Raw genomic sequence first — 26,541 nt, 5'->3', positions numbered from 1 at the left:
TGTGTTCAGCCTCGGTACCCAAGCCCACCTCTCCTCTAACCTCTGTACCCCAAATTCACTGCTCCTCAGGCCTGTGTACCCCAAACCCCATTTGTCCCTGAGACACCCCCCCCCCCCCCACATAACTCAAACTCTCTGCCTCCCACAAATTGTGGGCTCTGAGGTACAGGGGTTTGACTCCTCAGGTCTCCCTTACCCCAAACCCCACAATTCTCCTCAGATCCCTACCCACAAACCTACTGTCTTCAGACCCTCACTATCCCAACCTCAAGTTCTCTCCTCAGAGCCATGTACCCCGAAGCCCACTTGTCCCCTCAAGCGGGTAGCCCAAGGGGAGAAACCCCCAGGGGGGCAGTGGGGTGGGGGTCGAGGGCCTGTTCTCAGCCCTGCCAGGCTGCAGGTGGGGGTTTCATACATTTCATAGATTTTTAGAGTCAGAAGGGACCTCAGTAGATCAAATCCAACCCCTGCCCTGGGCACGAAAGAGCGCTGGGGTCAGATGACCCCAGCCAGGTGCTTGTCCAGTCTCCTTCTAAAGACCCCAAGGCAGGGGAAAGCATCGCTTCCCTTGGATGCCCATTCCTGAGTTTGGCAACCCTCACCATAAAGAAATTTTTCCTAATGTCTAATCTAAATCTGCTGTTTGTCAGTTTATGGCCAGTGTTCCTAGTAATGCCAAGGGGCGCCCTGGTAAACAGTGTGTCCCCTATTCTTTGCTGCCCCCCCCCCATTATTCCATGATTTTGTAAGAAGAACAAACAAGATCATCCTAGACAAGTTAAATACATGCTTATTTATATTTTATTTAGTTTTTGCAGCATCAAAAATCTTCAGTTATAAAATATTCTAGTTCTCTTTTGTTGCAGGCTATCCAGATTACATCAACAAGATAGCAGTGTGCCATTTTTGGAGGAAGTTAGACAACAAATAAGCTTAAAAGCAACAATAACAATTTTGACATGGGAGGACAATTCATTTTTAAAAATAAATGTCTCCCCACTGCCCCGCCCCCCCATATCCAGTTTGATATGAACTGACATGCCAATAGCTTTTGAAGGAAGCTGAGCTACAGCAGCACATTCCCTGTGGCCAGCTCAGCACTTTGAATTTGCAAATGGACAAGCACCCAAAATTGCCAATTCAGAGCAGTGGCTTTCTGCTTGGTCAATTGGATATTCAGCCATATGGGAATTATTTTATATAATCAAACAAAAACTAAGCAAGATGCCTCAATAGACCATAACAGAGAATTAAAAGCAGTGTAACAGATGGACATCTGATGGTTCACCTGGATTTTAACACCCCCTCCCCCCCCCATGAATTTGTAGACAGCCACAAGATCCCTTCTCAGTCTCCTTTTGCTGTGCTGGAAAGGGCTGGGCTGGGCCTGGCTCGGAGGCACTGCAAGGAGCTGCCCACGGGGGCAGTTGGGGCATTGCTGAGGGACTCACCCCCTGGGCCAGGGGGGAACAGCCTGGTGGGCTGATGCTGCCCCTGGCTCTGCTCTGGGGAGTGGCTGGGAAGGGCTGAGCAGGCAGCTTCTGGGGCTGCGGACGACCCCAGGCTGGGACCTGGGGTGGGAGGAAGGGGCTGCACAGGGGGAGCCACCAGGATGAAGGAGGTGGAGCCAGCTGGGCCCCATGTCCCCCAGACAACCGCTCTGCTGCTGGGGAAACCTCTGTGCCCCACCCATCTGGCCCTGATCCTGCTGCAGACAGGGCTGGGGTGCAGTGGGGTAGGGGCAGAAATAAGTCCCTTTCTTAAAAGAAGCAAAAAATCCCTCCTTTTTCCCAAACCCCACCCTGGTGTCACACCCCCGGCACAGGGGCTCAGGGCAGGGAGGAGTGCTGGGAGCCACTGCTTCTCCCCATGGCTCATGGGTCTAGGCTGGGTGCAGTGGTGCCCCTGAGGGTGATCAGCCCTCCCTCCCCCAGGACCCTGTTGAGGCTGAAGGTGGTTGCTTATTTCCAGTTCCTTATTCCGGTTCCTTTTTCACAGCTAATCTAGACCCAATAAATGCTTGTTATTATAATGAATTACACATTCTAAAGAGAGAGAATTTCATTAACTAAGCTTTTATTGGGTCTAGATTAGCTTTGAAGAAGGAACCAGGAATGAGGAACTGCGAGTAAGCAACCAACTTCAGCCTTGTAGGACCCTACATTTCTCCTGCCCCAGCTCTGAGCTGCTCACAACCCAGCCCCACGTCACCATCTTCTCCCCTGGCCCCAGAAGCGGGTGTTGGGGTCACCAGGAGGGGGGCATTGGGGTGCAGCTGGGGCTGGACGCTGGACTCCCTGGCCTGTATCTGACACCTCTGGGCTCCAGGGGTGATCGGTGTTGTGGGTGCCAGAGGTCCCCAGTTCCAATCCTGGATGAGGCCATGTCCACCTACCCAGCAGCAGCACTTCCAGCCCCTAGTCAGTCCTTGCTGAAAGGCCTGAAGCTGGAGGCAGACAGGGCTGGCTCAGTCCAGACAGGACCAGCATTTCTTTCCAGCCCTCCTCAAACTGCATTTTCTTCCTTTCTCCTTAAAGTCTCTCATCCCAGCAGCCACTGCCCCACAAGGCACATGCACTGTCTGTGTGTGTCAGTCCCGGCTCCCCCTGTCCCTGTCTGTCTCCCATGGCAGCTCAGAGGGGCAGAGCCACTGCCCTTTCACTGGGTTCCCTACAGCAGTGGCTCAAACTGGTGGAAAAGCCCCAGGCCAGGCCAGGCAAGGTGCCTCTGCTCAGCACCTGGAGGTGCAGTGCAGGGTGGAGAAATGGCATGGTGGCAGACAGTGGGAAGAGGATGCCCCAGCCCAGGCAGGGCAGAGCCCCTGAGGCCCAGCTGGTGGTGCCCAAGAGAACCCATCCTGCTATAACAAGTGGGCAGCCAGGACTGAGCCAGCAGTGAGGGTTCAGCCTAGGGAACAAGGGAACTAGGAGAGAGACAGGACCTGGCTGCAAGGCTTCCCCCTGCCCCCAGTGGGCAGATGTGGACATCTGGATCCTCATGGCTCTGGGCCCCTTTGGGGAGGGGCTGTGTGTGGGCTGTAGAAAACCCAGTCCCTGGCACCTCCCCACCATTGGTCTCCCCCACCTGGTGGAGGCAGGGCAGGATCCCCCATGTCCTGGCGCTGGGCTCTGTGGCACAAGCAGTGCCTTCCCATCTCCTGAGCACTGCCGTGTGCATGGTGTGCAGAGCCAAGGACACCTGGGTTGCATCCCTGGCCCTGCGGGAATGTTAGTCCCTGCCCCTCTGCTCTGCTGTGGGGGAGGCACAAAGGCCAATGCTGCACCTGTGGCAGCACAGGGAAGTGGGAAGCAGCCAAGCTTAATGCCCATTAGCTGGGACCATGGAGTTTGGGGGGGGGGGGTAGGGGGAGGGGGTTCATATTCCAGGTGAAATTAGCCAAATCCATTCCAAATCCCCTTGAGTGAGCAACACCCAATCATTTTAAAAACCATACATGGCACTGCAAGCATCCTCCATCCCAGACTTTTCAGCCTAGGGCTTCAGATACTTCCAGATCCATTGGCAAGCATCCCATGTGCAGGCCCAAGCCAGGAGATCTTGGGATCTGGATGCACTCAAGTCTCACCTGCTCTTGGTCAATGGCCAGAAGAGCAATGTGGGGAGCAGTGCCCCACTCCCCTGAAGCAGGCGTGTAGCCAAGATCCTCCCACTGGGAGCCTGTACCAGACTCTCGTAGGGCGTCCGGGAGGGCTGTGCGAAACAGCAGCATTCCATTTTGGCCAGTGTTTCCATGTTTCGATGAAACAGCTTTATGTTTCAAATTATATTTCAATTTGATACAGCTCTTCCGTTCTGTTGAAACAGGATCAAAACGGCAACACTGTTTCGACAATTTGTCCATAAGCTATAATGGGGAAGCATGAAACATCCTATAACTTTGTCATTTCTGGCTTGATTTGGATGAAACCTACAGTAATGGTAACCCCTTCTGAGGGAACGAATCTTGCCAAGGTTCAGGGAGATAGGTGCAGGGACCAGGGAAAATCTACCCCAAAGTTTTGAAAGCAAAACTTGTGTCGTGTATGTGTTTAGCCACAGTGGGGTAAAAACTGCAGGCATGCTAGACCCTGCAGAGGCCACGAGGCCTGCCAAGTTTCAAGGAGATAGATGCAGGGGCTTGGGGGAAACTGTACCTCAAGCTGCAGACAAGCAAAACTCGTGACATGGGTGACACTGTGTGTTAAAGCAGAGCAGGGTGAAAGCTGCAGGGATGGTGGCCCCTGCTGAGGCCATGAAGCCTGGCAGCTGTCAAGGAGATCGGTGCAGGGCTTCTGGGTTCTGGGGCCCTGCACCCCTAGCTGCAGGCAGACAAATCTCGTGCCATGGGGGCTTGTGCAACTGGCTGTCTCTCTCTTGGGGCAGAAGCGGCTCCTGGCTCTGTATTGATTCTTTCCTCTCCTTAGTCTGTGGTTTCCTAGGTGCTAATCCTTGCTCATTAACTCATTTTCCTCACTGTGTGTTGAGCTGGTCCCTGAGTGACTCACGACTGATTGCATAATACAGTAGCTAGGCAGGATAATGAGTTAATGTTTACCCGAACCCCCTGCACCTATGTCCTTGAAACTTGGCAAGCTTCATGCCCTTAGAAGGGGTACCATTCCTGCAAGTTTCATCCAAATCAGGCCAAAAATAAAGAAGTTGTATGCTGTTTCAACCTGTAACACGGCATTCAAATGGTGAAACATTTCGATTTGCCTCATTTTGTTACGAGGCTGTTTCGACTATATCTGTTCCATTTCGATTTCACTGTTTCATCCTCAAAATGGGTTGAAACAGCCCTGAAACAAAACTGGCAATGACATTTCACACAGCCCTAGTGTCTGCTCCACAGTGCATTGGGCAGGGGCACAGCCTGTACCACACAACGTCATTCAGGTCCATCTTGCTTGGGGCAACAGGCCACTGCAGTGATGGCACTTGATCTTAGCCCGCAAGAGGCTGAGAAGCCAGGGTGGATTTTTTTTAACTATATTTATAAAATATTATAAAATATATATTTTATATAAGCTGTGGACGGCTCCATACAGAGGCTCTGGAGGCTTCAGCCCTGCCCCGCCTGCTCCTAAATCCATTCAGGGAAGCCGATGATCATCAGCACTGTCAGCTTTATTCTGGTAGCCCAGGAGTTGCATGGCGCTGGGCCCCATGGAAAGAGAGTGAGACATGGCCCCTAGCCCTCCCCCTGCCCAGCCCCACAGCACAGACACACGTGGAGGGAGGGAGGCAGGAGCAGCCTCCACCAGCAGAGGCCTGGGTATGATGTAGCCGTGACCAAGCTGCAAGCCAGACCCTGGGCCCTGTGTCCCAACCGTGACCTGATCCCGCAGCCCAGCCCAGCTGTGGGCACTGTTAGACCCTGACTCCATGCAATGCCTAATGACTGGATAGCAGCAGGCTAGTACACTCATTGGCTTCCCAAAGCAGCTTTATAGCATGGCAGCACTTGGGACACTCGTAACTGGAGTGACCCAGAGTATCTTTTACAACAGTTTTTTATTAAGCTGGATTTACATACACCCCACCTTGTTCCCTCCCTTCTCCCGCCTTTTTCCCTCTCATCTTATGATCCCACCTGTGTCTACTGTTTACTGCTTTACATACTATGATATCCCGTACATGGCACTTTTATTTCCCCACCCTATTATGACCGTTGGTGCCCTTTGTCATTGCTAAGTGTTGCTAGGGTTGTTATCTACTGGATATTCTTGTTGCTTCTTGGGCTCCCTTTCCTGCATGTCTGTGACCTTCAGCATCTTATCTTATCTTACTTTCCACTACACTAACAGGCACCATCCCTGGTATCACCTGAGTGGTGGCAGAGATGCAGCGCTGGTGACACTGCCTCCTCCCTCCTCAAGTGTTTGAGGCTTTGGTGGTCTCTGAATGACCTAGAAAACACGTGGGACGAGCCTGTGACTTGCCATCCCGGGTGTGTGGGTCCAGTTGCCTGGCAGAATTGGAGCATCTGGACATCTCCATGACTGGGGCAGGGTGGCAGGCTGCACCCACCTGCAGGGGCATGGGTGGGGTGGAGGGGTGGGGGAGTGCAGGTGCCAGGCTGAAGCCGGCTCCTTGGGACATGGGATCTGCAGCTGGGAGATGGGATTGGAACTGGGGGAGTCAGTCTGAGGTGACACACATGTCCCCTGACACACATGTCATCACTTGTGATACTGGGCCATGACAGGAGCCCATATTCCCCTTCAGGCTGATAGTGGTCAGTGCTTCCCCCTGCCTTCCTGGGGTGACTGGAGGGGATGTTTCTAAACCACCCAGAAATTGGCCCCTGCACCTGAAAGCCACTGGCAGGAAGCTCAGTCCAAGGGGGTGTCTGCTCAAACTGGGCCATGTGCCTGGTGCAGAGCACAGCATCCCCCGGCTGTCACCACTGTGGACTCCCCTGCGCTGCCCGGCTTGCATGCTCCTACCTTGGAGCCACAGCTGCCCACTGGCCCTGAACTTGGGTTTCTTCAGGACCTCGTGCTCCACACAGCACAGGTGCTCCACCCCATCTTCCTCAGGCCCGGTGGGGAGGCACAGCTCAGACTCCACGCTGTAGGACTTCACGTCCCGCGCCTGGCTGGGGGCGGGGATGTAGATCCTGTGGGGGCCTAAGCTCTCAAGAGGCCTGGGCTCCTTCTCTCCCACTCCCTTTCACAGCCAGGTCACCACCAGCTGCTTGAGGTAGTACCCCGAGATCAGGCACCTCAGGGCCTCCGGCTGCCCTGGGACCAGGGCCTGTGGGCAGGAGACCTCCCCCAGGTCTGGAGGGTGCGGATGACAGGCTGCAACAGGTGGGAGTGATGTGTTAGCGAGATGCCCCTATCTCCGGGCACCAGGCACATGCCCACCCACTACCCTGGCCAGCCTGAGCCCAGCTCCTGACACCTCTGCTGTACACTCCCAGTGGTCCTGCAGCGTGGGGGTGAAGGCCAGGGAGGACGTGAGGTGGGTCCCAGCTCTCTCCTCGGTCACTCCCCAGCCCGGGGGGAGGACGGGGAACAGTGCCTGGTACTCAGGGCTCTGTTGGTCCTCAGCACTGTCAGGCACCATCTTGTCCTCACTGTGGATCCTCTCCCATGTCGTGGTCACATCCTCGGGAAATCTCCCCTCCATCGAGCAGCAGAGGGTCACCTCCTGGGCCAACAGGCATCACTCCAGCACCTGCCCAGCCTGGGGTCGGAGCAACATGCAGGACATGGGTCAGCCTGGGATGGTCTGGGAGATGCATCCAGTGTGAGCTCAAGCTGCTCCACCCCTGGGCGTCCCTGCTGCCTCCACCCTCTCTGGCCCATCACCACCCTTTGTGACCCTGCGGCCCATCTCCCCGCTCTACCTTTCCTCTTCATACAGCAAAAAATGTTTCTGGCAGCCATGGCTCCCACTACGATCAGGATCCCAGGATGATTCCAGCTGGGCACCAGTTAGATCCACTCCTGTACTCAGCAGTGGGAAGAGAAAACATGGCAGAGATCAGCTCACAGGATTGCTCTGAAGGAAGCAGGGTCTTACCCAAGACCCCAGAGCCAGCCTACATCCTGAATCCCCTCCTCACTCCAGCTGCAGGGGTAGGGCATGGCCAGGGTCTCATCTCCCCTGTGGCTACCTCTGGCACATGGCTTGGCATCCTTTGTGTCCCAACTGTTACCCTCACAGTCGTGGCCGAGGGTTTCAGGTCAGTCGCCCCTTGGAGCACTTGTACAGGGTCGTCTGACAGGGTGACCACGGCCAGCGACAGGGTGGTATCTTTGCTCTCCAGCTCCTTCTCCAATGGCAGGCTGGCTCTGGTCTGGGCCTGGCTCCTGCCTTCATTGTATTTGGACACCTTCTTCTCTCAGAAATACCACATAACTGGCAGGGAGCGCAGGGCTACCAGCTCCACAACAGTGAACTGGCACTGCGGCAGGGCCCCCGAGCCCACCTGGGCTGTGGAGGAGGGTGCCGTGGTCACCTGCAGCTGGGAACCTGCCCAGGGGAGAGGGAGTAGCCATAAGGTCCCGCGGTCCACCCAGAGCTGGGCCATTCTCTGCAAACACGGGGCTGCTGGGATTTCTCTCTTCCAGGTGTGTTCTGGTCCCAGCACTCAGCTGCCCCTGCATGGGGGGCGACAGAGGACACTGGACCAGCTGGTTTCTTGCCTTTAGGGCAGGGGTGGGCAATTGTTTTGTGCAGAGGGCCACTTACTGAGTTTCGGCAAGCCATTGAGGGCTGCATGACAGGCAGCCCAAGGCAGATTGATATTAATTTTCTAAATTTTTTAGGGGCCCTGCAGGCCAGATAGAATGGCATTTTGCCCACCCCTGCTTAAGGGGCTCTGGTTTTTCTTGCTTGTTCGTTTGTTTTTAAGGAAAAAAATGTCACGTCCCAAGTCAAATCAGACAAATCAATTCCAAATCCATGAGCCATTCAAGAACCATATGTGGCCCTGCTACTGGCAAGCATCCCCCACCCCTGCCTGGGGGTTTCAGACACTTCCAAATGCTTTGGTGAACATCTTACATGCAGGCTGAAGTGCAGAGGCTTGCGGTTCGGATGCCCCCGAGTTTCACTTGCCCTCAGCCATATGGCCACAGAAGCAAGCTACAGAGGAGTCTCCCATTTCCATAAAGTCAGTGTGTAGCTGAGATCTTCCCCCTGGAAGTGAAAGTGGGAGGCTATCTATGCATTCCCTCAGTCAGGGTACTACCCCCTGCCATGCTCCTGGTTTTTCCCTGAGAATAGGAAAACCACCTTGGTGGTGAGGGCATTTCTTCAGGAGCTCAGCGCGAGCAGGCTGCACTGAATACAGCGCTTGTAAACACCCCCTGGTAGGACATCTCCATGCCCTGCTCACCCCAGGGGCAGAGGGCAGTGTGGGCCAGCTCAGCCCTGCCAGCCCCCACTTACTTGCTTTCCCCAGGACGAGGAGAGCAGGATCAGGCCGTGCAAGAAGCAAGGCCCAGGTGTCCATCCATTGGACTACTTCCACGATCTCCTGCACATCTGCTATTTCTACCCTGGGAGGCCAAGTTTCCTGGGATTTCTGGGCGGTCACTATTATGTGCTTTGACCTTCCCCACATCACAGGGAGGAGCTGGGAGAAGGGGCCGGGTGAGGGGGGAAGCCACAGCAGAGCTTCTCCTGCCACACACCCCACAGGCTTGAAGGAGCCGGGCTGGGGCCAGCCCTGTCCCCTCGCCCTGGGGTAGGGTTACCATACGTCCGGATTTCCTGGACACATCCTCTTTTTGAGCCCTCTGATCTTTGTCCAGGCAGGATTTCTAAATCTGACCAAATGTCCAGGATTTTGCTTGGCTCCACTGGTGGGAGCAGGGGAGGGTGATGGGAGTTATCAGGGGCTGGGGCTGCCTGCCCCTCAAGCTGGGGAAGGGGCTGGGGGTCCTCCGAGGACACTGGAGAACTCAATGGCTGCGTGGGCAGCACAGGGGCCAGCGTCTCTGCTCCGAGGGGTGGAGCAGCCAGGAAACACTGAGAGGGGAGGGAGGAGGGGGTGGGAATCATGGCCAGGCTGCCAGGCGGAGCTGGGCGGAGTGGGGAGGCACAAGCCTCCCTTCCTCTCCCCTGCAGCCCGCGCTGGGCTGGCTATGCCCTGCGCCGCCTGCATGAATCGGAGCTGCTGCGCTCCAGCTCGGTCAGGATGGGGACAGCTGGGCCCTGCGGGCAGGGCGGGGAGTCAGGGGGCTGTGGGCCGGGAGTGAGGGACACTGGCAGGCAGCAGTGCTGTGTGCCACTTGGAGTCGAGTCTCAGTATTGCCAACAACACCGTGTTGTTGAGATGCTATTTTTGAAGTGTGTGTGTGTGTGGGGGGGTGTATTTGTGAAGGTGTGGGGGGCTGTGTGTGTGGTGGGGGTTGGAGCCTGGGGAGGGAGGGTCAGCTTTGGAAGTCCGAGGAGGGGAGGGTTTCCTGCCCCTCCAGTGGTGAAAAGGGGGCTGGGACACTTCGAGGGTAGCAGGGAGCTCTGTGTGGCCCTGGCCATGGCCTAGCTGTATGGGGAGCAAAAGGTGTGATGGAGAGGGCCAGGAGAAGCTGGGGGGGGGGGAGGGGGAGGGGGAGATGGAGAGGGAGGGGGAGGAGGCAGTGGCCAAGCTTCCTGGTGCAGTGCCACAGCCACAGCCTGGATGGGGGGTTGCCCTAAGTCCCCCCTCCTTTTCCCTCCAGCCTGTGCTGGGGCCAGACACACTTCTGCATTGCTTGCACGAGTCAGGATGGGGACAGCTGGGGCCCCTCCTGCAGGGCTGGGTGGGCAGGGGCACGGGGACTGGGTTGGGTGTGCAGGGCACTGTCAGGGCTGGGGTCAGTGGGTTGGGAGTGAGGGGCAGCAGCAGGGCTGTGGAGGTGCTGTGACTTGGCAGTGAGGGGCAATGGAATGGGCAAAGGCAGGGCACTGTCATATCACTGCCACCCGGACCATCATATCCCACCTCCCCGCGTGACAGGTGTCCTCTTTCTTGGACGTGGAAATACGGTAACCCTACCCTGGGGAGAGTAGGGGAGGGTCAGCCCCGAGCTCTGTACTGTGTGTGAAGCCCCCTCTGCTCTGACAGCCGGTGGGGAAAGTGCAATGGGTGGAGCCCCAGCTGGACCAGGTCATCGGACAATTGGTCCAGGGGTGTGGGTGGGCAGCTCCCACTGCTGCTTGCACAATGGGGAACCAAGGTGGGGAAGGGGAGTTACACCCCACTCTTGGCTCCACCATGCCATGCCCCTGGACAAACTACCGGGCTCTAATTGCCCCCCAATCTGGCCCAGACGGTGCCCCATTCATGGTGAATTGGACACTGGCCATGCCATGTTGTGGCACAATCAGAGCCAAGTAGCTCCTCCAGAAGTGCAGTGCCAGGCAGCCAAGTGGAGGTGGGGAGCACTTGCCCCCTGATCTTTGCACTGGGCAAGGCAGGCTGCAGGTCTGAGCTGGGATCTGTTCCTTGCCTCCACCCCACACCACCACTCCTTTGAAAGTGGCATGATGCCATGTAATGTGCCTCACTGCCTGACCCACTCAGCAGTAGGATGCATATGGTGGTGCCCACCACTTTCAAAGCAGTGGGAGCAGGGAGGTGCAGAGGCAAGGAGTTCTCCAGCCCGGTGGTTCAACCAAGGCTGGCCCCAGTCTGGCCCCTGGCCCCTGGCTGGGGCAGGGAGGCAGCCAGGGCTGGTGCAGCCAGGTCCAGGAGCCAGAGTTGCCAGGGCCAGGATCACGGCCAGTGCAGCTGGGATGCAGCCAGGGATGAGGGCTGTTGGGGCCGGGGGCTGCTGGAGCCAGGGCCAGGGCTGGAAATATAGCCAGGCAGCCTGGATAGCAGCTCTATTCAGGTAAGTCTATTCCTCACAAGCTGGCAGAGGGCAGATTCAGACTAGACATCACGAGGCGCTACTTCACAGTCAGGGCAGCTAGGACCTGGAACCAACTTCCAAGTGAAGTGGTGCTGGCCCCTACCCTGGGGGTCTTTAAGAGGAGGCTAGACAAACTTTGCTGGGGTCGTTTGACCCCAATACTTTTTCCTGCTCATGGCAGGGGGTTGGACTTGATGATCTGCTCAGGTCCCCTCTGACCCTACCAACTATGAAACTATGAAACTATGAAGTTGCGGGGGGGGGGGGGGGGCGGGGGGAGGGCAGATGGGGCATGGTGGGTGGGGGACAGATTGAGGCTCCTATCATGAAAGAGGGGGTGAGACAAGGACTGGGGATGGGGGTGCTACCTAGCCACAGCAATGCTAGGACCCTGGGTCCTGGGTCCAGGGCGGGGAGTGGGACAGAGCCTCAGGTGGCTCTTCCAGAGGGCGCAGGGGAGGGCAGCTCCCCAGTGCTGCATGCACCTCCTCAGGCCACCCCCGTGGCAGCCCTTTCCAATGGTCCCCAGGGCAGCTGGCCTCATTGCAGCAGATAGAGCTCCCTAAGTGTCTCTACAGTTGGGCAGGTCCTCTGCCTGCCACCCCCCTGAGCACATAGGATTTGCCAGACAGGGCAGTAGGGGCCGTGGGGGAAGAGGCGGAGGCTAGGTCACACGCTGCTTGGCCCTGTGAGAACACGGATATCCTTGTGACATACCTGGCCAATCCAAGTCCAAGGCTGCTGCACACACATGCAGCCCTCTTCCCTCCTGTGAATCTTTCTCATGCAATGCACATGGCTGAAGCTGTTGCAGGTGGGCACTGCCAGGGGATGATGCCAGGCCCACCAGAGGGATGAGCCACAGCACACAGCCACCAGCCAGGAGCCACTGGCCATGAGGAATGTGCTGGAGAGTGCCCAGGGGCTAGACACAGGAACAGGGAGGATGCAGCCCTGCCAGGATGTGACTCAGCCCCCGGGACAAAGGAGGCTGCACAGGATGGATCCAAATGTCCATTTTAGAAGGGAGAGGAGAGGGAGCTCTAGTGAGGATCACTTCAGGGGCTCAGCGTGGGCAGGCTTTGCTGGACACAGGGCTTGCAAACAGTTCCCTCAGCAGGACACCTCCATGCCCCTTTCCCTCTGAAGCAGAGGGCAGCATTGCCTGGCCACAGAGCTGGATACTGCCCCTGATCTGCTGAACAGGCTTCATGTTTCATGGTGTGCAGGGAGATTTGTCCCCTGGGGGAGACCAGAGTTTTGTTCCTTGGTGCTAGTACAGCTGCCTGCAGCTGAGAAGGAGTGCTGCACTGAGAGTCAGATGGGGGAGAAGAAACGCCAACACCCCCCACACTTCCCTCTCACCTGCCAGGGCTGGTTCCCAGCTTGTGGCAGTGGCAGGCAGGGACCATGCTCTGCAGCTGGCTCCCCCTCCTTGCCTGGCAGGTTTCAGCTTCCTGCTGCCCTGGGCAGGGCCTCTGCTCAGGGCTCCAGGTGTCTCTGCTGCAGTCATCCATGCCAGGGTCCCTGTCTACTCCCAAGGATTCGCCCCAGCCAGCTCAGTGCACTTCAGCAGGCTGCAAGTGGCAAATGGGCCCAGCATGCTCCAGCTCCCCAGTTTGTATCCCCTCACACAGCTTCTAGAGTGAGCCAGAGCTCTCTGGAAAGGATCCTTGCAGCCCGTCCAGATGACAGGGTGCAAGGAGTCAGGCCTGTGGCAGCCTCGTGGGTTCCCCCACTACCTTCAGCAAATCTCGCTTATCTGCATCCCCCCTGCAGCAGCAGGCACTGGCCACACACTGAGATGATAGCAGGGGCGCTGGGCACTCACCCCACACCCGGATCTCCAAGGACACTTGCTCCTTTCTGATCTGTTTGACATCATGGAGGAAGCAGCACCAGATCACCAACCCCTTGTCCTGCACCATGGGCATGAAAGTCATGTAAGATGTGATGTGGGTCCCAAATCTCTCCTTCATCAGCCCTGGCGGAGGAAAAAGAGCAGCTCATGCTTTTGATTCTCTTGGACCCTAGTGCTGTCAGGTGCTGTCTTGTCCTCACTGTAGATCCTTTTTCAGGTCACACTCAGAGTGACCACCTTATTAAAATGCATATTAAATGACTGCTCTCCCCCTTCCTAACCCTGCCAGTGGTAAAGCCAGAACAGAGCCGAGTAGGGCAGGGGTGGATGTGGGCCCCTCGCTCTGCTGCCTTTCTCCCAGGCCATAATCAGGGCACAACTCCATGCTGCTTCTGCCCCTGCTGCTGCCAGGTGGGCAAGGTCTGAGAGTGGCACAGGGCTCCCTGGAGAAGGGCAGCAGGGTGGGGAGCCCTGAGTCTGCAGTAGGCAGCCCACCTCATGCACAAATGGAGGGGGCATATGCCCCCCATGCCTATGGAAGGAAGAGGAAATAGTCTTAAGACTCAACTCCCCCTTCCCTATAGCCTGAAGCACTTGCTGGAGTGGGGAGCAGGGGCCGTGAGCAGTCCAGGCTGGAGAAGGAGGGGGACCAGAGCAGGTGAGTGTCAGAGCTGCCACCTTTATTCTGTCACTTGGCAGGCAAAAACCACGGGAAGATACAGAAGGTAGCCAGAGACAGAGATAGGCTATTGACCATGGAGCTGCTCCCCTGGGACTGGGATCTTCCACAAGGACCCATGAAACAACCACAGAGGCTCAAACTGGCTAATAGCTCACAGCTCATTCCCAATGAGGACATGGAGACACTTGGAGCGGCAAGGGACTTGACCCAGCTGCCCCAGAGAAATCTGCCAAGATGCAACAGAGACCATTGACCATCTCCTATGGCTCTTCCCATACACCAAGGGGCTATGGAAAAAAGTACACTGGCTCTGAGAAGAGTTGACAGGAGCTAGGCTGATACCAAAAGAGACGGTGCTGTACAGACACCTGACTAAATATCAGGGGTCCCCAACAACCTGTTTTGACAAGTTCATGTCCTGCGTAAGGAGCACCATGTGGAAATGCAGGAGCCTCCTGATGCAGATACATGGAGCTTGAGGAAACAGACTGTGTTAAAATGTTCTGAGTGAACTCCAGTCCTACTACTAGAAATCAATGGGAGGGGACAGAGAAGATGCAGCCAACTCCACCTGGCAAAAGGAGACTTAGCACAGGCTGTTCAGAGACCCCCATAGAGGGGGAGTGGACAGGGACAGTGAAGAGGACAACAAAACCACCAGACCTGGAGACAGTGATGATGACAGCAGCAATGGAAGCAACAGCAACACTGACAGTGACAATGACAGTGAACGAACTGAGAATGTAACTGCCAATATCAGGGCTATGACTAAGAGACAGTGTGATTGAGTTAGGGCAGGAGTGGGCAAAATATGGCCCGCAGGCTGGATCTGTGGGGCCCCTAAAAAATTTAGAAAATATTTCTCTGTTCCTGGCTGCCTGTTAAAGATGACAGAAGACAGGGGCAGTAGGACCCAGGGGGAGCCTCAGAAAGACTGAGCAGTACAGCCCTGCCACCACCCCCCAGTCATTTCCCTGCCTTCCTGCTTCAGCACTGCTCCAGCACAACTGCTCCAGCACCATGTAGCTCCTGGCTGCATTGCTGGAGAGGCCAGTATGTGTGTGTAGGGAGGGGCAGTGTGTGTGTGTGTGTGTGTGTGTGTGTGTAGGGAGAGGCACAGTGTATGTGTCAGTGTATAGGGAGGTGGAGAGTGTGTGTGTGTTTGTAGAGGGCAGAGTATTGTGTGTAGGGAGGGGCAGAGTGTGTCTGTGGGGAGAGGCAGTGTGTGTGTGTGTGGGGAGGGGCAGAGTGTGTGTAGGGGGAGGAGCAGAGTGTGTGTGGGGGGTGTAGGGAGAGGCAGAGTGTATGCCTTTGTGTGTAGGGAGGGGGAGAGTGTGTGTGTTTGTAGGGAGCAGAGTATGTGTGGGTGGGGGTGTAGGGAGGGGCAGAGTGGGTGGGGGAGGGGCAGAGTGTGTGGGGGGAGGGGCAGTATGTGTGTGTGTGGGATGGGCAGAGTGTGTGTGTTTGCAGGATAAGTCCCACACGCACACACCACCATACACGTGCACCCACAGCCACCCTCACATTGCTGTACATATAGACCCCCATACCCACATCCCCTCAAATATCCCAGCCACCCTCCCCCAACACATACCCCATGAACCCCATATGTACCTACACCCCGCATATCCACAAACACACCCACATGCTCCCTCACCCCACACCTCCACCCCTATCATAGACTCATAGACACTAGGGCTGGAAGGGACCTCGAAAGATCATCGAGTCCAGGCCCCCCATCCGAAGGGCAGGAAGTCAGCTGGGGTCATAGGATCCCAGCAAGATAAGCATCCAATTTTCTCTTGAAGGTGTTCAATGAAGGCGCTTGAACCACCTCCGGTGGCAGGCTGTTCCAGACCCTGAGGGCTCGGACAGTAAAGAAATTCTTCCTTTTGTCCAGCCTGAAATGGTCTTACAGTAGTTTATAACCATTCAACCTCGTCATCCCTTGGGGCGCTCTGGTGAACAAACATCCCCCCAGATACTGGTGGTCACCCCGATACACTTATAGGTGGCCATCAGATCACTCCTGAGCCTCTGCTTTTACAGCCTAAAGAGCCCCAGGGCTCTCAGCCTGTCATCATAAGGTCTGTTTTCCTGAACTCTGATCATGCGCGTGGCTCTTCTCTGGACTCTCTCAAGCTTCTCCACATCCTTTTTGAATTGTGGAGCCCAAAACTGGACGCAGTACTCCAGCTGCGGCCTCACCAAGGCCGAGTACAACGGGAGAATGATGTTCTGGGATTTGCTTGAGAAGCATCTATGGATGCAAGCCAGCGTTTTGGTCACTTTACTAGACGCAGCATCACATTGCAGGCTCATGTTCATCTTGTGGTCAATGATGACCATCCACCCCCCACACCCATGCCCTCCCCACATACCCACACCCTCCACAAACTATACGTACCCTCCATGCCTTCCACCTCTCCACAATATACCAAAGTAGCACTCCATTTTAAGCTATTGTACAATCACATCTATGTACACTACACCAAAGGTTCCCAACCCCCGAGCTGCAGTCCGGTACTGGGCCACAAAGGGTTGGTTGCCGGTCCACAATATGCCGGTCACTTCTGGTCTGCAGTATGCTGATCCACAGTTTGCTGGTCTGCGGTTTGCCTGTCCATGGTCTGAAAAGGTTGGAAATCACTGCACTACACACAGATGAAAACCAGGACAAAAATATTTTTTGAAATCAAATGAATGAATGTTGTAGATGTTCAAGTTTTAGAATATAAATTTGTATTTTGCTGGTTTCGAGATAGCAAAACCCCTTGTTGAAAGGAGTATTTCCAATGGCAAGGGGAGGGACTTCTGGTGTCAAAGGTCAGGGGTAAAGAGGTGGGACTTCGGGTCACAAAATGGTGATCAAGGGGCTGGGCACCTGTCAAGGGGCGGCCCTCAACAACTTGCCAAAACTCTGTAAGCAGCCATCTGCCTGAAATAATTGCCTGTTCCTGGGCTAGGAAAAGGACTGTGGATGGGTGCATGGGAGCACGGATCTGTGGTTGCATTTCTTGTAACTGGTGCCTGGGCTTTAAATGTGGCTTAAGGTGTGTGAGGAAAAGCTTTTGCTAGAGGATTCTAATATTATAAAAGCCTAGGTCTGTCTGTCTGTCTGTAACGTTTTGTTTTCACTCTGATTGGCTGATGGAAACAGCCAATTGGAGTGCTCCAAGCATGTGGGAGTGCTGCAATGATTCTGAAGCCACATGGAGGACTGGACAGAGGGAGGGAGAGATGCTGGCCCTGGCTCCCCACCGTACTCCCTGCAAGAGGCAGAACAGCGGCAGCATGGGGCTTTAGGTGGCAGCACTCCATCCCAGCCCCCTCCCCCCCCACCCCCATCATTCTTGACTGGCAATTAGCTAGTGTATATTTGCTCACCAAATGGGAAGATGAGAACCTGATGGTGTTTAACACTGAAAAATGCAAGGTTCTCCACTTTGGGAGGAAAAACCTGCAGTATGTTTATAGGCTCGGCAGTGCTATGTTGGCTAGCACTATGGAAGAAAGAGACTTGGGGGTCATCACTGACCACAAGATGAACATGAGCCTGCAATGCGATGCTGCAGCCAGTAAAGCGAGCAAAATGCTGGCTTGCATCCATAGATGCTTCTCAAGCAAATCCCGGGACATCATTCTCCCCTTGTACTCGGCCTTGGTGAGGCTGCAGCTGGAGTACTGCATCCAGTTTGGGGCCCCACAATTCAAAAATGCTGTGGAGAAGCTTGAGAGAGTCCAGAGAAGAGCCACGCACATGATCAGAGGTCAGGAAAACAGACCTTATGATGACAGGCTGAGAGCCCTGGGGCTCTTTAGCCTGGAAAAGCGCAGGCTCAGGGGTGATCTGATGACCACCTACAAGTTTATCAGGGGTGACCACCAGTATCTGGGGGAATGTTTGTTCACCGGAGCGTCCCCAGGGATGATGAGGTCAAACTACTACAAGACCATTTCAGGCTGGACACAAGGAAGAATTTCTTTCCTGTCCGAGCCCCCAAGGTCTGGAACAGCCTGTCACCGGAGGTGGTTCAAGCACCTACATTGAACACCTTCAAGAGAAAATTGGATGCTTATCTTGCTGGGATCCTATGACCCCAGCTGACTGCCTGCCCTTTGGGTGGGGGCCTGGACTCGATCTTCCGAGGTCCCTTCCAGCCCTAATGTCTGTGAAATTTATGACATCTATGAAATCTATGAAACTGTATGAGTCACGTACCCCTCCCATGTAAATTGGTTCCCGGATAAATGGGAGTGATTGGGAATGATTGAAATAGAATGGTAGCAGGCCTCTACTGAATGGCCTGTAACGACTGAGCCATCACCTTGCATTGATTCATCCAGGAACCAGGGATCTCACCCAGGAACAGAGACAAGAACCCAGCATTTGAAAGACAAAAGAGCCTGCAGAACCAGCAACTTTTACCATTGTACCCCACCATTACAGACACCTGAAACTGCACATCCCTGCATGGAGCACACATGCTCAGTACGCCTGCGGCTGACCCTTGCCTGGGCATGCCTCCTGTCACTAGGGTCACACAAGGTCTGCCCCTATAAAAAGAGGCAGTGAAGACAGACCCAGTGGGACACTTTCTCCATCTGGAGCAGCACCATGCCACACCACCTATCCACCCAGAGGCCCTACTAGCAACCCCCCTCTGGGCAACACCTACTGGACAAGGACCCCTTTCCAGCCTGGATAGGTATGTATCACCCCCCACTCCCTCTTTAACCAAGGACTTGGACTCTGCTTCTCTTCCCCACCTGGACTCCAGCCGTTCCACTGAGTCTCTTTCTCCTGCTGCCATTGTGAGTGCTTGTGTGTGTGTGTGTGTGTATGTGAACCAATAACTTCATGGGGCTGTGTAGTGTGTTGTCTGTGTAATAAAATTGTTATTTGGACCCCTAAGTTGGGTTTTACTTTACTATAGTTTGGCTCTGCTCCAATCTCTGCTCTGCGCCCCTCTAACTTCTGTCTCATTTCTCCCTCTCCTGCTTCTGGCTCACCGCCACCTCCAACACCTGTCCTGAGCTCCTCTCTGCCTCCAACCCCCCTTGTTTCTTTGCTACTGTCTTATCCCCACGGCCTTTTCCTTTTCCCCTGAGCAACCAGGTTTCTGCCTCAGTTTCTTTCCCGGCTGTTTCCTTGCCACCACTTATCTGCTCCCCCCCCCCATCTCAGCTGTCTGCCTCAGTTTCTAGTCCCAGTCTACCTTTAGTAAACCCAAGGCTCAGTTTCTCAGCCAGCTTCTCAGTAGCCCACCGGTTCTAATCCTGGTTCTAGCCGGTGTCACTCCCTACCCTTTAACTCTCTCTCTCACCTGAACCTTCCCCCAAGTATCCCAGGTACCCCAAGCACATACATACACACTGTAGCATCCAAGTTAGGAACCTACCTGTGTGTATGCGTAGGTGGGATGTATGTGTGTGAACTGGTGAGTGTGTGTGTGTGTGTATATATATATATATAATGCATTGTGTGTATGATATATGAATTAGTGATCTGTGTCTGACTTTTGGGGTGTATCATGTATGTGCCTGAATTGGTGATAGGTATGCATGTGCCTAGGCTGGTTTGGATGTGTATGTGCCTGAGCTGGTAGTGTGTGTGTGTATGCACCTAATTGATTTCTGTGTTTGTATATGTGCAATTGTGTCACACCCTCCTGTCTAAGTGCAATATTGAGATCCTGAGAATTGGCCTGACCCCACAGGGCTACAATACCACTGCCCTGCCCTGCCCAGCCCAGCCCAGTCAGCCTGTGGGCACTGCCTTGAGTTGGAACAAGAGACATGGTGCTGGTGATGCTGCCTCTTTCCTCAGCTGCCTCCTCCATCCTCACTTGTTTGATGCTCCGGTGGGCTCTGATTGGCTAGAAAATAAGAACAAGCCTGTGACTTTCCATCCAGGGTGCACAGGCCTGTTCACCCAGCAGAACCAGAGCCTCTGGGTATCCTCATGGGCCAGACAGGGCTGTAGGTTGCACCAACCTGCTGAGGGATGGAAGGAGTCAGGCACTGGGCTGAAGCCTGCTCCTTGGCACATGGGGTTAATGACTGTGAGAAGTGATTGGAGATATGGGACTCAGCCTGGGGCTGAGAGCAACCCCTGTCACATGTCACCACATGCGACTCCGGGCCATGATGGGAGCCCATGCTCCCCATGGCCCTTTGGACTCAGAGCACCGGTGCCTTTCCCTGTCCTGGATGACCAGAGGGGATGTCCTCAAACCAGTAATCATCCCTTGCACCTGAGAACCAGTGGCAGGAAGCTCAGCCCAAGGGGACATCTGCTCAAACAGGGCAACACACCTGGGCAGAGCACCACAGCCCCTGCATGCCACCATCCTGGCCCTGGCCTGCATTTCCTGGACTGCAAACTCCTACCTTTGAGCCGCAGCTTCCTGCTGGACTTTGGCTTCTTCAGGGCCTCGTGTTCCACATGACATTGGTAATCAGTCACACCATCCTCCGTCCCCACCGTGGGGAGGCTCAGCTCAGAGTCTACACTGTAGGACTTCCTGTCCGGCACACGGCTGGGGGTGTGGGTCCTGTGTTGTGGTGGGGGTGAGCTCTCCAGGGGCCTGGGCTCCTTCCTTCTTTCTCTCTTTTGCAGCCAGGTCATTGCTAGCTGCTTGGGGTAGAACTGTGATAGAAGGCCCTTCAGGGTCATTGGCTCTCCAGAGACTGGGGCCTGTGGACGGAAGACCTCCCCCAGGTCTGGAGGGGGTGGATGGCAACCTGCAACAGGTGGAAGCAGCATGTTAGCAAGCCTCCCCTATCTCCAAGTGCTTGGCACACACCCACCTGCTGCCCTGGCCAGTCTTAGCCCAGCTCCTGGCAGCATCTATTGTGGGCTCCCATCACCCAGCTAGCATGGCCCCGGGCACCAACTGTTGCAGACAGCCTCTGGGAGGGCCTGTTGTAAGTGGTCACACAGTGCCATGGGGTCACAGACCCTCTGGGCTGGGCTGGGTGACAGGTGGTTCTGCTCCCCTATGGACCACCAAGACATCACACCTACCAATGCAGCCCAGGATGCCATCAGCCTTGGCATCAAGGGCACACTGCTGGCTCATGTTCATCTTCTTGTCCCGTCACCTCCAGGTCCTTTTCTGCAGAGCTGCTGCCCAGCCAGTCACCCCCAGCCTGCCCCGGTGCAGGGGATTGCTTCATCCTAAGTGCAGGACTTTGAACTTGTTCTTGTTGAACCTCATGAGATTTCTTTTGGTCCAAACCTCCAACTTGTCTAAGTCACTGTGAATCCTAGCTCTACCCTCCAGTGTATCTACTCCAGTGTATCCTAGCCCCACCCTCCAGTATATCTACTCTCCAGACAGGAGATGGCTTGGAGCTGGGGAAGACGGTCTGGGCTCAGGAGACATCACTGCTAGGAACTCTGGGCCTTGACAGAACCCCTTGTTCCCCACAGTCCCTGGGACTGAGAGCACTTGTTGCCTCCCCCTGTCTGCCCAGGGTGTGTGGGTGGGTGTTCTCAAATGGCCCAGAAATAGTTGTTGTGGAGGAGAACCAGTGGCTGGAAGCTCAGCCTGAGGGGGCATCTGCAAACAACTACAGGAGGGAGCGGCATGTCAGCATGAAGACCTTGTATCCTCACACCCAACACACGCTCACCCACTGCCCTGGCCAGCCTGAGCCCAGCAATTCAAAAGCCTCTACCATGGGCTCCCCTCTACCACACAGTTCAGCCCTGGCACCTCCTGTTGCAGACACCCTTTGGGATGTCCTATTACGAGGTGTCAGGCAGTGCCATGGGGTCACAGTCACTGTGGGCTCAGTCAGGTGGCAGGCAGGTCTGCTCCCCTATGGACCCACCACAACCAGAACCGAAGTGGGGCCTGTGAAAAGGCTCCTTGACCCAGATCAGCCGCTGGGCCTGTCGCATCCCCCACCGCTTACCACTGTTCCTCTCGATGTGGGTCTCCAGGGTGAGGTGTCCCACACGGCAGATGTACTCTGCCCCCTGGTCCCTGGATGTCCAGTGGGTGAGTCTGGTCTCCTGCTGGAAGCTCTTCCCGTCCCGTGCCAGGACGGCCGTGCCGGGCTCCACCCTGCACTCAGCCGAGTCCCGCAGGATCACAGCAGTGGCCTCCCCCTTGCGCCTCCGCAGCCAGGTCACGCTCAGCTCCCCTGGGAAATGCCCCGCGATGCGGCAGCTCAGGGTGACTCCCTTTCCCGTGGCCATGGATTTGGGCTGGGATATTTCGGACACCTCTGGAGGCCGCAGGAGACCTGGGGAAGGGAACAGGTAGAGGCAGGGACAGGCCCCGTCAGGGGACCCACAGCCTGGCAGGGGCTGCTCCCCAGCCCCTCACACACCACACAGACCCCACACCCCCTACAGCGGGACTGGGACCCCAGGACACGGCCCCTCCTCACCCGTGGCCCTCAGGCTGAGCTCTCTCTCGCTCGGGGGCTCTCCGGGGCCGTGCTGGACGCACACTTGCACTCGCAGCTCCGGCCGGGTCAGGCTCCGGCTGGGCACTCTCCAGACGCTCGTCGCGGTGAACGTGCCATCCGCGTTCTTGTCTATCTGCGCGGGGTCTTCCCTCCAGCTCCCGGCCCCGTCCCAGCCCCACTGGATCGGGGGCACCTCCCTGGGGTAGAAGTTGTGGAGCTGAACAGCAAACGGCACCTTGTCGCGGGGGTCCCACTCTGGCAACACCTGGATCTCAGACACCTGTGGTCGGGCTGGGAAGGCAGTGTGGGTGTTAGTGCAAAGGACTACCGGTATCCTGTTTGGGGCGAAAAGATGGTTGGGCCCTTCCGGGAGTTGGATGGGGTTGGAGCAAAGCAGTGAGGGCTTTGTGAGACCTGTCCCACCACTGAAGCACTGGTAGGAGCTGGTGCATCCTCCACCCCATCCCTCTATGCAGCAGGCACTGCCCCCTCCGGATATGGTATTAGGGGTGGAGGGCACTCACCCCACACCTGGATCTCTGGAGAAACTCGCTCCTCTCTGATACATTTGGTCTCATGGAGGAAGCAGCACCGAACCCTCACCCCGTCGTCCTGCACTGTGGGGGTGAAGGTCAGGGAGGATGTGAGGCAGGTCCCAGCTCTCTGCATTGTCACTCTCCAGCCCGGGGGGAGGGCGGGGAGCAGCTGCTGGTGCTCGGGGCTCTCCTGGTCCCCAGCGCTCTCAGGCACCGTCCTGTCCTCACTGCAGATCCTCTCCCATGTCACGGCCACGTCCTCGGGGAACGTCCCCTCCATGGAGCAGTGCAGGATCACCTCCTGGCCCAGCAGGCACTGCTCTGGCACCTGCACCTCTGAGAAGGAGTAAGGGACTGCCCAGCCTGGGTCAGAGTAATGAACATAAAGGACATGAGTCAGCCTGGGATTGATGGGAGATGCCTCCAATCTGAGCCCAGAGTCGGCATCCCTGAGACTGAAGACTGCCTGGGCAGCAGGAGTGTGGGTGTGGGAAAGACCACTCCACCCCTGGGTATCAGTTGCCCTCAACCCTCCCTGGCCCATCCCTCCCTTGGTAAGTCTGCATCCCAACAGCATCTTCCCACTACCTTTGCTCCTATTTGTACAGCGGGAAAGGATTGTAGCGACTGCGGCTACCATTACAACCAGGATCCCCAGGATGGGTCCAATCAGGGTACTGATTTCATCCACCTCTGTGGTGTGCACTGAAAAGAGAAAGCCAGGCAGAGCTCAGCTGTAGCGTGTGACCTGGCATCCTCTCTGCCCCAGATGCTGCCCTCGCAGTTAGGGGTGAGGGGTTGCTCTGGGATGCCAGGGATCCCTGCGCCTGGCCATGCACTGGGAGTACAGCAGCCTGGACGCAGCAGCCCAGGAGGCCCCTCAAGGCCTGTGTCGCTCTGCTCCTTGGTGCTCCAGCTCCTCTGGGAGGGAAGGAGTGTTCCTGCTGCTTAATGCGGCCCCACACCATGCTGGTCTGCAGCTCGCACAGCTTACAGTCTGACCTGGAGCAGCTCTGTGATACCACGGGGAGGGGGCAAGGGAACAGGCTCTGTGTCCAGAGTTAGGGCAGCAGGCAGGACCTGATATGCGCTCTCACCTAGAATGACCAAGGAAACATCCTCCTGTAGCGACTGCTCCAGAGCCGCATGGTGGACACAGCAGGAAAACACGCGTCCAGCATCACCACGGGCAGGGGTGAAGGTGTAGGTCAAGGTGAGGCTGAATGTCCCATCCAGGTTCCTCTGGGGGCTGGAGCGGGTGGAGCCCTTCAGGACCTGCCCGTCTCTCAGCCATGCCACGTCCACGTCACTGGGGAAGAACCCCGCCACGTGGCACAGGAGGGAGGTCTCAACATCAGCCGTGACTGGTTGTCTCGGGATGGAAATCTTCGGGGCAGCTGGAAGTAAAGAGTCAGTGCGCTGTGCAGCACCTAGGGTGGGCCATGTGCAAATGCCCTCACTAGGTTGGACTGTTACTGCACCCCTGTACCAGGTGTACCAGGCTTTCCCACCACCAAGCTGCACATCCAGGGTAGGTCAGACAAGGGGATGTGGAAATCACTCGAGCCCAGAGAGCTTTCTGTTCCCTACAGGAGTTTCTGGAGAGGTGTTGGGGGCTGAGGAGGGCAGTGCCCAGCTGAGATGCAGCCTGGCCCCACAGCACAACAGCTAGTGACTCTCACTGAGACTAATAAAGCTGTGATGTCCAGTGCATGAAAAGGGGCTTGAACTTCCCTGGTTCCCTGGCTGCAGAGACCCAGCACAGTTTGGGTTTAAGGCAGGGAGAGCTGTGAGGATGGTGCTGACCAAGCTGGATTGTAGCCGGCAGTGGCAGGGGCACTTTGGGGGCTCCGTGCGGGCAGTCTGCACTGTAAGTGATGCTTGTCAATAGCTCCTAAATAGCACATCTCCATGCGCTTCTCACCAGGGCAGAGGGCAGTGTGGGCATGGGCACAGGGCATGGAGACTGCCTCTCCTGGGTTTATGATTCATCATAAGGGCGGGTGTTGTCCCCAGGTGAAGATAAGAGTTTGGAACTGTTTTGTTGAAAGTGAGGCTGACTGGACGTGAGGAGAAAGAGGGAGGCTCTGAGACAGTCCTGGTTTGTGTCGGCTACCTGCGAGGACCATAGGTGACCTGAAAAATGGATCGGGTTCAGGTCAGAAAAGATATTTTCAGGTTAGGCTCAGGCCACATGCTGGGGATGCTCTGGGGTGCTGGGGATCCCTGCAGTTGGCCATGCACTGGGATGCAGGGGCCTGGAAGCAGCAGCCTGGAAATCCCCTCCAGGCCTGCATCCCTCTGCTCCTTGGTGCTTCAGCTGTACTGGGAGGGAAGGAGCATTCCCCCATTCCCCCTGGCTAATGCAGCCCCTGACCATGCTGGACTGCTGCTCAGAGCTGCCTACATGCTGGCTTGGAGCAGGTCTGTGCTGCCTTGGGGAAGGAGGCAAGGGAACTGCTCCCATGTCCAGAATCAGGGCAGCAGCCAGGACCCGGCACGGGCTCTCACCTACAATGTCCAGGCGGACGTCCTCCTTCAGCGACTGCCCCAGAGCTGCATGGCGGACGCGGCAGGAGAAGACGCTGCCGATATCACTGATGACAGGGGTGAAGGTGTAGGTCAGGGTGAGGCTGAAAATCCCATCCAGGTTCTTCTGGGAGTTGGAGCGGGTGGAGCCCTCCAGGACCTGCCCATCTCTCAGCCACGCCAAGTCCACATCCACGGGGAAGAACCCCGCCATGTGGCACAGGAGGGAGGTCTTGGCATTGGCCACAGCTGGCTGTCTTGGGATGGAGACTCTTGGGCCAACTGGAAGGAAAGAGTCACTGTACCATGTGTGACCCAGAGTGGGGCATGTGTCATTCCACCTGCTAGTTGGGTTGGCACTGAACCACTGAGACCACGTGGGCCCCGGACCCTGCGTCAGTCCCATTGCTCCATTGACAGACCACCCCCGTGCCCCGGCAGGTGTCACTGCACCTCTGTTGGTCTGGGGATCTTGGGTGGTCAGAGGGGAGAGGACAGCACTGCACACATGTCTGACAGTGTGAGACCCTGCATCCCCCAGCTGGCACTCAACATGCATCATCCACATGCCCACTGCATGAGGCTTCCCGCTGCTCCAGGGGCAATATCGAAGGCCCTGCCCATTGGCTGGCCCAGACAGGAGCATGGCAAGAATATCACTGGTGTCTGAAATGTATTGCTCACTAACCACATCATTCTGCTCTGGTGGAGGTGTGTTGTGTGTGCCACCTCTGAGCACATCCAGCCCCAGTATGGCCACTGTCATGGCCATCCTAGTTGCTGCAGCCAGATCCTCACCGAGCAGGTGCAGGGTAGTCTCCCCCTGGTGTTGATGTTCCCTGTGCCACACGACACACTTGTACATGCCCTTGTCCCATGGAGTCACCGTGGCCAGCGACAGGGAGGCGTCTCCACTTTGCAGCTCCTTTTCCGACGGCAGACTGGCTCCAGGCTGGACCCGGCTCCTGCCCTGGTCATACCAGGCCATCTTCTGCTCCCCTAAATACCACTGCACCCGCAGGGAGCGCAGGACCACTGGACTCCCAACTGTGAACCGGCACTGCAGCTGGGCCCCCGAGCCCAGACGGGCCCAGGAGGAGGGCACAGTGGTCACCTGAAGCTTGGGACCTGCGCAGGGAAGAGGAAGCA

General features: G+C 56.3%; 1 protein-coding gene across 24 annotated transcripts in view; it reads right to left on the bottom strand.

Moving 5' to 3' along the window:
- Positions 1-783: 783 nt before the first annotated feature.
- LOC106740187 (uncharacterized) overlaps positions 784-26,541 on the bottom strand; it is a 39,269-nt gene continuing 13,511 nt past the window's right edge. For 17 of the 24 annotated variants that reach the window (XM_059725670.1, XM_059725684.1, XM_059725681.1 and 14 more), the window contains 11 exons: positions 26,191-26,520; positions 25,375-25,674; positions 23,961-24,260; positions 23,452-23,568; positions 22,852-23,226; positions 22,307-22,618; positions 21,827-22,159; positions 20,294-20,647; positions 13,189-13,341; positions 7,358-7,457; positions 784-6,806 (listed from right to left, as the gene is read on the bottom strand). In XM_059725670.1, the coding sequence (XP_059581653.1) occupies positions 6,641-6,806; positions 7,358-7,457; positions 13,189-13,341; positions 20,294-20,647; positions 21,827-22,159; positions 22,307-22,618; positions 22,852-23,226; positions 23,452-23,568; positions 23,961-24,260; positions 25,375-25,674; positions 26,191-26,520 (2,840 nt within the window). In that variant the 3' untranslated portion in view covers positions 784-6,640. Of the gene's footprint in view, positions 7,240-7,357; positions 7,458-7,576; positions 7,987-8,520; positions 8,656-13,188; positions 13,342-17,023; positions 19,780-20,293; positions 20,648-21,826; positions 22,160-22,306; positions 22,619-22,851; positions 23,227-23,451; positions 23,569-23,960; positions 24,261-25,374; positions 25,675-26,190; positions 26,521-26,541 lie in introns of those variants that run through there. The other 7 variants (XR_009461452.1, XR_009461453.1, XR_009461454.1 and 4 more) reach the window with 7 other exon arrangements.

This window comes from Alligator mississippiensis, chromosome 4 (genome assembly GCF_030867095.1).
Source record: "Alligator mississippiensis isolate rAllMis1 chromosome 4, rAllMis1, whole genome shotgun sequence".
Taxonomy (NCBI): domain Eukaryota; kingdom Metazoa; phylum Chordata; order Crocodylia; family Alligatoridae; genus Alligator; species Alligator mississippiensis.
Note: the sequence above shows the minus strand (reverse complement) of the source record. Positions and strands in the feature narration are given on the sequence as shown.